Source organism: Drosophila hydei, unplaced genomic scaffold (assembly GCF_003285905.1).
Source record: "Drosophila hydei strain 15085-1641.00,03,60 unplaced genomic scaffold, DhydRS2 tig00008148-arrow-arrow-pilon, whole genome shotgun sequence".
In the NCBI taxonomy this organism is placed as follows: Eukaryota; Metazoa; Arthropoda; class Insecta; order Diptera; family Drosophilidae; genus Drosophila; species Drosophila hydei.
Window position 1 is genome coordinate 272,195 of NW_022045852.1, and position 10,459 is coordinate 282,653.

At 37.0% G+C, this 10,459-nt stretch overlaps 1 protein-coding gene across 2 annotated transcripts; it reads left to right on the forward strand.

Moving 5' to 3' along the window:
- The first annotated feature begins 782 nt into the window (after positions 1-782).
- LOC111598243 lies at positions 783-3,987 on the forward strand. Of its 2 annotated transcripts, XM_023313410.2 has the most exons (3): positions 783-1,349; positions 2,561-3,622; positions 3,673-3,753. In XM_023313410.2, exons 1-2 carry the CDS (start codon positions 921-923, stop codon positions 2,828-2,830), a joined length of 699 nt encoding a protein of 232 aa, XP_023169178.2. In that variant the 5' UTR covers positions 783-920; the 3' UTR covers positions 2,831-3,622; positions 3,673-3,753. The 2 variants fall into 2 exon arrangements, with proteins under 2 accessions (XP_023169178.2, XP_023169186.2); XM_023313418.2 differs by lacking the exon at positions 2,561-3,622 and having other exon boundaries at positions 3,673-3,987.
- Positions 3,988-10,459: the final 6,472 nt, after the last annotated feature.

Genomic DNA, 10,459 nt, shown 5'->3' on the forward strand with positions numbered 1-10,459 from the left:
TCTATAATTATGCAAGATTCTAAGCACTAAATGTTATATTTCTCAATTTTATTCAATTCAATGTTATTCTGAACGCAGTTTAAATATATTTCGATATGTTATGACTAACGAAAACGTAAAAAATACAATATAAAATGCGAGCCCTATCATAAGATACCTCTGATTGTCAAGAGGTTGCAGTGTTGCGACTATCCTAATACCAATTAAAATATATTAAATTATATCATATATATTAAAATATATCATATCAACAAAATATTTTCTGCTTCTTCATCAGCCAGAATCAGTTCACTTCACAGTTCAGTTATCCAAAAGGCTTAAAGCCCATTCCCTCTGAAACAATGCTAGGAATTGGTAAGAACAGTTATTATTAATATGTATGGAGCAAATATTTAATTATATATAATTGGTAAGAACAGTTATTATTAATATGTATGGAGCAAATATTTAATTATATATAATTTCGCTTAATTTTTTGAAGATATTTAAAATTTGGTGCTATTTTTGTTTTCCACTCATTTTTTAAGGATTTTCTGAACCCTTTTAAATATATAGAAAAATATGTAATTTCCTTTCATTACTAGCTGCTGAAAGGTGATTTATTTCAAAAGAAATACTTGCCTGAGTTTGAACTAATTGTCCGACTGTCGGTGGTGCTATTTTATATTTCGTAGCTAATCTTCCAAATCCAAGGCTTGGCTTTCCCGAGCACCAAAAACGAAGCAACATTTTCTGAGAAGAAAAAAAATGAGCCGTATTTTTGTTATTTTGTATGTGTTTTTTACGAATGTCACATTTTATAGATATTTATATTTTATTATTTGACTGCAACATTCGGTTCAAATTTTAAGTACGTGGAAAATTGCGAATTAATAACAAATTGCTTGGACTTTGTATTTGTGGACGGATCAACGAGTTGTATGCATATCTACATATGTATACATACGCATGTGCACACATATATAGTATATGCAGCTGAGTGGAAAATGTTCAAAGTGCGAAAATTTGAGTTTCGCGCGAGCGAAAGCAAGTGTCGCTCCTTCTCCATATGGAACTTCTGCCCGATCACACGCTGGCAACAACTGTGGGAGTTCATCGGCGGCTGTACACCCTGCCGCTACGAGTTCTTCCCCTACATCTTCTGGCTGGTGCTGATCATCAGCCTGATGGGCGCTTATGGCAGCCTCGGCGAATGCATTCGCATCTATTGCATATCCAGCCAGCCGCTCGAGATGTGGCGACCTCGCAAGTTCTTCGTATTCGATATGGAGACGCTGCGCAGGAGTCGGCTGGTGGGCGCGGTCATCATGAGCTATGTCTGGTTGCTAATGATCTATGCGCTGGTCAATGTGAGTGCCATACACTGTCCATATATCTGACAGCGAATCTGGAAGATAGCTAGCTTAAGTCCATGTTGTCTGAGTTGCTATTTCCGTTGAACTCAGTCGTAAACAGCTCAGCGGATTGCAGTCGAGAGCAACTGACTGAAAGCAGATACATTCGCTCAAAAGTCAATATTTTCGCCCCAAGGGACGGCATCATAGGTCTATCTGTGTGAAAGGTCCGATAAACGTGGAAGATGTTGAATTTATCCTCAATTTCCACGCCCCTATTGGGTGCTAACATATATATATCTGAGATTTTTAATTGGGAGCCATCTACACTAGCGCAAATAATAGTTAGTCAGCTCTTGATACAGACAAGTCAAGACTTTAGACCATATGAATATTAACCGATATATATATACGCTTTGAGATTACTGAATGAGCATAAAAATGTATGCAGCCGTATGGCTTGGTTCTCCTGGATTTATTGGTTGTTGGTTCTAAATAAGATTTGACTATATATTCGAAACTCTTTTTTAAGATTTTCTAAAACATTGTTCAAAAACTCTTGGAAATGTGCATCCATTATGCATTTATAAGATATCATTCGTATTAAGCTTAAATTAGCACCTTCAGTAACCATATATTTTCCCTTTCGATGTCTCTCCAGTGTAAACACCCTTAGCATTCGCATAGCTGCCTTCCAGTCCTTCTACGCTTTTTTTATACATACATGTTAATATATATATATATATATATATATATATATATATATATATATATATATATATATATATATATATATATATATATATATATATATATATATATATATATATATTCAGAACATATATTCCCAAAGCAGCAAATGCTAAGTTATCGAATAAAAAATGAAAACATCGAACTGAGTTTTGTATACAGATAGATCGCTGCGTTCCCACGAACGGACTGACTGCTCCTTCTCTGCTCTTGTTGCATACCTATTCAGCTATTCAGGGTATACAAATTAATATTGAATACATATGTGAAATATAAATATGAACAATTTATTTATATTATTTTATTTATTTTTATTTTCACATATAATTAGTTGAGTTCCCTTTAAAGCCCTAAGGAGCACACTTTGCTCTAAGATCTCACATAAAGCATTTAATAACTGAGATGGAACTTCTATCATTTCACATTTTCATAGCAATTCCAATTCATTTACTAATTCGTGCTGAATTCCCACTTAGACTAAGCCAAACTTTATAATGCCATGGCTAATATTGAATACTTTGATGCTGGGAATGGACTTTTTGTTTTGGGTGATCGATGTGCTAACAGGTCGATTGACACTGCATTTGAGTTCGGTTTATCCAATGTTGCGACTGTTCTGCACCCTGGCTCTGGTCAACTGCATCAAGACGGTCTTCGAGAACGCGATCAAGTACAATTTGGTGGACACCCTAAGTGTAATAGATCCGGAGTGGATAACACACTATTTTTTCGCAATGGCAGATTGAAGACAACTCAACTCGGATGCCAAGTGTAACAATTCAGTACAAGCTGTAGCACCCTTTGGGTCTCATTAAATCGAATGGCTATCATTAAAAAGGTGGAGCCCTGCCTAATTGTATCAAAAGCTGGCTTTCCTCCCCACACACCGGCCTCAACTGACTGCCTTATAGCTAGATGGCTGCCTGCTGCCTGGCTGGCTGCCTGCCTGCTGCATTAAGCTCAATTAGGCCGCACGCACATTGGCTGACTGAGTGACTGACTGACTCACTGACTGAGTGACTGACGAGCTGGCATCGTGCGGACCCATGTGGCGGCAGGTACAGCTTCAGTTTTAAGTATAGATACAGCCGGGGCCGGTGCCTAGCAAACACCTTGCAACAGCCAAACTAAGCCTAACCGAACCAAGCCAAACTTTTGCCCTACCCTCACTCAATTGAAGTACCTCAGTTCTACCGAATACATTGGCACTCTGAACTTATTCAGCGATCAGCGAATGGATTCAGTTCAGATCGTCGAGGGATACCTTTCCCATAAGTCGCCATCTATGCCCAAAGTTCCATTCTATTCAGTATCTATTCTATTCTATTCAGCTATTCAGTAGATATTCGTATCATTCATGAAGCATTTATCGAGTTACTCCACCAACGACTTGAAAGGAACAGCTAAACTCTTACAATTATTACACTTGATAAACGATCTCAATGAATAGACGACTCGAAAGGCGAACTGCGAATTCTTGTTACAGATGAACTCTAAAGATACTCATAAACCATCTGTAGATATATATATATATATGTGTATGTATTCTATCTTATTGCAAAGTCAGCTCTTTCATTTCAATTTGCAGTGCATACAGAAGTCGTTGAGTGCCTTTGACGCTTTGCCTTTGGTCGTTGGCGATTTGAGGAATTGCACCTGTTCAGCTCAAGCTGCAAGCTGCAAGCACCGAAATCTATACTCAATTAAAAATGAAAACAAAATAATAAACAAAAAACAAGAAACGGAAAAATTGAAACACAGCCTGAACGCTTAACAAGAGGGTTACAAACGAGAAGCGAAAAAGCCGCTGGGCCAGTTATGTGACAGTCGCAGATAGCCTCACAATGCGGGGCAGTCGAGGACGTTGCAACCAAAGGTTACAGCTGGCTCTTCAACTGTGGCTCTTCCGACTCTGCCGCACTGAGCACGCTCCTCCTGCTGCCGTTTCAGCTGAGATAAGCAATTTTGCAAAGATAATTTCAATAGATTTGGCTCTATCATTTGATTGATAACAATTAAGAGCCCAACCGACGGCATAGTACTTGCCCCAGATATAGCAACTGTTAAATGCCTGATAATAAAATATATCTTTCGATTGGAATGGGTCAACCGTACGGTTATATTATTTGTATAGGCTGAGCTATGGATTAGTGTGTAGAGTTTGTATAGTTTGTATAGTTTGTAGCTCTATTTGGAAATAGTTTCTATTTGCAATTACGAAACATCTATATATAAAGCTCGATGATTGAGTTACCGTTGCCCACCTCTGCAGATTTATGTGACGAAAAACATTTCCAGACATAACTATGTATGGGCTGAGCTATGGATTAAGAAGGATCTGAATATATGAAGAATAAAAACATAACTACCTTTAGCTAGTTTTAGCTCCCTTAGATCAGTTAATCCAGCAATGATTACGTTCGATTGCAAATAAGTTGCAAGTTTAATAGCTGTCCGTCTGTTCCTCCGTCCGTCCGACAGTCTGTTGGGCAGTCAGTCCGTTTGTCTGGTGACATGCGTCTTCGCATCGGAAGCAATGCAGTTTTTGCGAATATCCTTCTATGAAAATCTGCAAAGCCTCGACGTCACTGGACTTTTCTCGTGTTTTGGAAACTCTGCAGAGACAGCAACTACTGGAGATAGGCAGGACGGTGGAGGTGAGAGATGATGACAGCGACAACTGGGAAAGGAGAAGGAAGAGAACGCTTGACGCTTGACGCTTGTACCTAACGAACTCCATGAAGTTTCTAACTGGGAAGTAACTCTCGATACGAATAGTTAACCAAAACTGTTAGCTCGGCGTTTCAGGATGGGCCAGTAGCCAAGACTGGACCCTCATTGAGTTTGTGGTTTGACGAGTTATTCCCCTTATGTAGGCCCTTTTCCGAACCAAGACCTGATACTTTGTGCTCCCCAATATGCCTTCATTTTGACAGTGTCGAAGTCGATACCAAGCTTTGGTAATTGAAAAATTCAGCTGAATATGCTAAAGCGAGTCTCGAGGAGTGTGTACTTCCATTTATGGACACTTTTGCCACCTTCCCGAATATCCGAATTAGTCAAATATAAAATACATTTGTTTGTGTTTGGTTGTTTCTTTTTCTTTTATTTAATTAACTTTTCTGCTCTTCTCTTATCTTGGAATTGTGCATTAAGCTCCTCGAAAGACAGCACTGCGAATCCGGCAACAATTCCAATACATATGTAATATATATATATATATATATATATATATATATATATATGTATATATATATCTATATATATATCTATATATATATCTATATATATATAAATATCTATGTATATGCCATATAAATATATATTTATATATATTTACATGTTTTTATGTGTTTCCAGATAATTGGCAGAAAAGACTGCCCACAATTCGTTAGTTACTATTATATATATATATATATTTGGGTAAATTGTGTATATGTATATACTCTATGTGTTATTTATAGCTATATGTAAGGGTTTGTTAAAGCAGGGTTATATATTTCGTGTTCTTCATTAGTAAAAATTGCAGAAGAAACAAATTTCTGTTTCAATTTCACTTACATATATAAATATAATGTATAATATAATATATATAATATATATATATATATATACATATAGCTGTTAATTAATATTTGTAGTTTGCATATTGAAATTCCTGTGCCACAAACCTACCTATGCATGTATATAATATTTTAGAATTTATAATTAATTTTTTTCTTTCGGCTTACAATATTTTCAAACTCAATAGAATCAAAATGGAAGAAGCAATTGAAAGCAAAACGCTTTCAACATTTCGTATATTATATTTTGTACTTTTGCATTGCCTTTAGTATCATGTGTGCGTGTATGTGTGAACGTGTATGTGAGTGTGCTAACTTGGCCAATGGTCAAGGTCGGAACCTAGACAAAGTCTTCAGTGCTGCCATCCACTTAGCCAACTGGAAACCAAATTTAAACAATAAATTAAGAACAAATGCATATTTAACAGTGACAGCCATAAGTATCTGCACACAGCACCGAATGTCGCTCATGGCAGAGGCGTTAAAATTTATGAATTTTAAAATTATATTCGCGACAAAAAGTTAAGTGAAATAAAATGAAAAAAAAAATGAAAACCAGACGGCAAAACAAGTCAAATAAGAGACGAAACAAAGTGAAGCTAAATCAAATAAATGACTGCGACGAACGCCTCAGTGCTGTGCTAGTCGCAGTGACAATACGTGATCGAGTCACTGTCACTATATCCATAACTGACTAAAGCTCAATATAAGTCCGCATCTGTATCTTTATGTGCATATGAAAATGTATCTCAGCCACAGTCCCCATTGAAACTGAAACATCTTAAATTGTATTCTAATCGACTGATGAAAATGTATCTCAAAGTCATGTTCCTCGAACTGTATCTGTATCTCTTTTCAGTTTGAATCCTGAATCTGAATCTGAATTCAGTTCAGTGTATCTGTATCCGTAACCGTGTCTCAATCTTTGCACGAGTAGCAATCGAAATCTTATGAAACTGAACTGAATTGGAATCTGTATTAGAATTAGATCTAGAATACGATCTTAAATCTGTTTAATCTCGGTTGGATCTCTCTGCGAGAATGGATAAATTGGCATTTGACTCTTTTGCTAGTATATCTCAATTTGGCATTTGTATGCGATTCGTTTTGTAGAAGTAACCAATGGGGTCTCTACTTAGACATGACTGCATCTATATCAGTTCCTCTATATTCGTTCCGAAGCCAAATGTCGGATGCAAACGGCATCCCTGGGCTCCATGATGTCAGCCGAGTCGAGAATAACAGCAGCCGAGGCAGCGACAACAACAACTCCAGCAACAACAGCAGCAGCAACAACATGCAGGCAAATGAAACAGAACAGAGCAAATACAATTGAAAATCAAAAACAAACAGCGAAGCAGCGCAACGTGACCTTCACCCAATAAAGCGATCACCGATCGCGGTCAGAGGTACAAACAAAATTGCGCAATTTTGTCTCTGTCTGCCTTTGCGTGTGTGCGTACCTGTGTGTGTTGGTATGTGTTAGACTATGATTTTGCCAGCAACTCTCCTCCGTATGCGTGTGCCTACCTGTGTGTGTCTGTGTATGCTAATCAGAAAAATTGCCAATTGGAGTTGAGCGCAAGCTTTTGCATCGCTATAGACAAACATACGTATAGATATAGATATATATATTTATATATGTACAAATACACATGTATAACTCTGTCGCTCAACTAGATCTTCTGTTATACTGTTATCTGAGAGCTTTTTCGTATTTCCCATTCCCATTCACATTCACTTCAAAGCGTTATATATGGCCGTATTTGCATGGAAAGGTCAAGCCGGAGCAAACATTTGAATTAGATTTATTTATACTCATGCAAAGAGTTCAAAATATCTTTCTCTTTCCCTCTCTCTCTCTTTCGCTCACTCTCTCTGTCTCTCTCTCTGTATTACATAATCTATAGCATCCATGTCTTAAAATAATTCTTGAATCGAATTCCTCGAATTACGTATTTTCACCTTTCTCGGTGCTATGCGAGGCCAAAACACCTAATGATTCAGAAGACTCTTCGACGGATTTTCCTGATGGACTGAAAGCAAGCCATAATCGAAGCTGGGTGATTGATGAAATCATCTACGAAGAAAGCAATCATTATGTCATTATGATGTCAACGTTTCAGTTTCGCACTTTGAAATTGTTCATAAATAATCTTGATTATCAATTTTCGAACACCCTAGTATTGTGCAAAAAGTCTCCCGATTGTCAGTCAATCAAACTGATATCGATTAGTTAGTCAATCAGCCAAGCAGTGAAAGTGTAAGTCAAGGAAGCAGTCGATCAGTCAGTCATTCAAAAAGTTACTCAATCTGTCAATCAGTCAGCCATCACTCGATCAATCTGTGTACCAATAGGTCAATCAACCTGTTAGTCTATCATTAAAATAGTAAGTCAATCAATCATTGGATCAGTTAAACAATCAGTCAGGCAATGCGTCAAAAAGATACACATTCACTCAATCAGTCAATCCGTCCAACTGACAATCAATCAATCAGTAGTTCGTCAAAAAATGATTCACTCCGTCAATCAAACACTCAGTGAATCAATCATGCAGACAAACAATTATCATCAATCAATCAACAGTCCATCAATCAGTCCACCAAGTAGCTACAATCAGTACAGGGTATCTTCTAGTATTACAACTTGTTTTGATCTCTTTTGCAGGTTGTTTCGCAGTCAACTGATTCACTTTTTAGTATTGTTTTTTTTTATTTATTAAATTTGCCGGTAAAACAAATTTCCCCCTTGGTGTTGTTGATGTTGTTGTTGTTGGCTCTGGTGACATTTGAAAAGTGAAAACACAAGCAAAAATATATAGAAGCAAAACATTGATTGAATTAAATAACTCGTAGCTTTAGAGGGTGTCACGCGTGGGCGTGGCGTAATGCATACAGCATGCTCGGATGTGTGAGTGGCTGTGTGTGTGTACTTTTGTTAACCCGGGTCGTGCTCGCTAGCACTTGTTGCAATTGATTAGAAACGGCGACAGATCAAATTGGCTTCACACTGCGGTGAGGAGACAAGACAAGATCTGATGGCCCCGAAGGGGTGCTATGAGTGGGCGGAAGAGAGCAAAGCGGCAGTCCAGAGAACAAAGTCAAAATTCAATTGAGTGTATATATGTGTGTGTGTGTGTGTGAGTGTGTGAATCATGCGCGAAATGACGAAATTTCTCTGATGTGGCCAGCAATTCAAACTAGAAATTCTGTCCCGATGCATGTACGAATGTGGCTAGATTGTGGACAAGTCGAATACAGCCGGGGGCACCAGGTTAGCTATTATACATTTTCAGAAAGTTACTCACTATGAAGAGAAAACCTTAGCTCCTGCAGCTGTCGCATTCTCGAGCGTGAATCATGGCACATCGGATATAGTCATATATCGTATATTAGAATAAGCCAGACGCTGTGCGAGTCATTTGTATAATTTTGAGCATGCAGCGCACATTTCTGAATTTAAATTAGAATAAAAGAATATGTACATCGGGCGGGACTTTGACTGCGCATTTCATTGGGGCCAGCCAAGGAAACCATCTGACGGACAATTGACATAATAAACAAAGCAAGAAAAGCACAAATCAATCATATTAACGTAGGCAAAATGAAAAATGAAAATTGTAATCAAAAGTGCTGCGAAATGGCTCCTTGAATGATATTTTCTCGCCTTCGTCTGCAAATCTTTGTAAAATCCCATTACCTGATCCAGATAACTTTTTCTACTCCTCATCTTTTATGCTGCTTTGTGCTTTTGGTCGTCAATCAGTCTGTCAATCAAACATTGGTCAGTAGCTAGAGACAGTTTGGTACATTTAATTCCCTACATACATCTTTGTCAGTCAGAAATCAATCAATCAATTGCCCAACAGCCAGTCAGTCAGTACTTCTATTAAGTTCCTATTGTAGTCCATAACCAGTCAGCCAATCCATCAGCTAGTCCGTCAATCAATCAGTTAGTAGCTTACTGTAATGCATTCAAATTAATATATTCGCCCTAGTCATTCAGTCAATCAGTGAGTTAGTCAATCATTGACCCATCAGTCAATCAGTAAGCACAATTAGTGTGTTATTGATCTATCGAATCACAAGATAGTCCATAATCAGTCAGTCAGTCAGTTAATCAATCAGTCAGTCAGTGCTTAATCAATCAGTTAGTAGCTAAGAATGCTGTATACAAGTCAATACATACACCACAATCATTGAGGCAATCATTGTCCCATCAACCAGTAACTAGGCATGTTATAGTCCATTCATTGATTGGTTAGTCAGTCAATAAGTCAGTCGCTGCTTAAGATATTCGCTCAATCATGGCCCATCAATCGGTTTGTACTCACTGCCAATCGTTTTTCTAGATGTCTTCGTTAAGTTCAATCCGTATTTACTGGCTAGGCACTCAGTTAGTCAGACACCGATACATACATATATAACTATCGATTAATCCGAAAGGACACATAGCCATAGAAATAACTAATTAAAAAAAGTGTAATTTCGCCGCTGTAAAAAATAACTGTAAAAAAGAAAAACTTGCAAAAAACAACAAATAAAAATAAAATCAAATTGAGTTTTTCTTGGTATGTTCAAATATTTATTGTATTGTAATTGTATTATAAGCATAAATTTTGAAAAAAAAAAATAATAATATTAAACATTTTTTTGTTTGCTTTATATATATATATTTGTGTGTGTGTGTATGAGTGCATCTATATCTGGGATATTAATAGTTACAAACATATAAATACATATATATATATATATACATACATATATATATATATACATATATATACATACGCATGTATCTTATATACATTA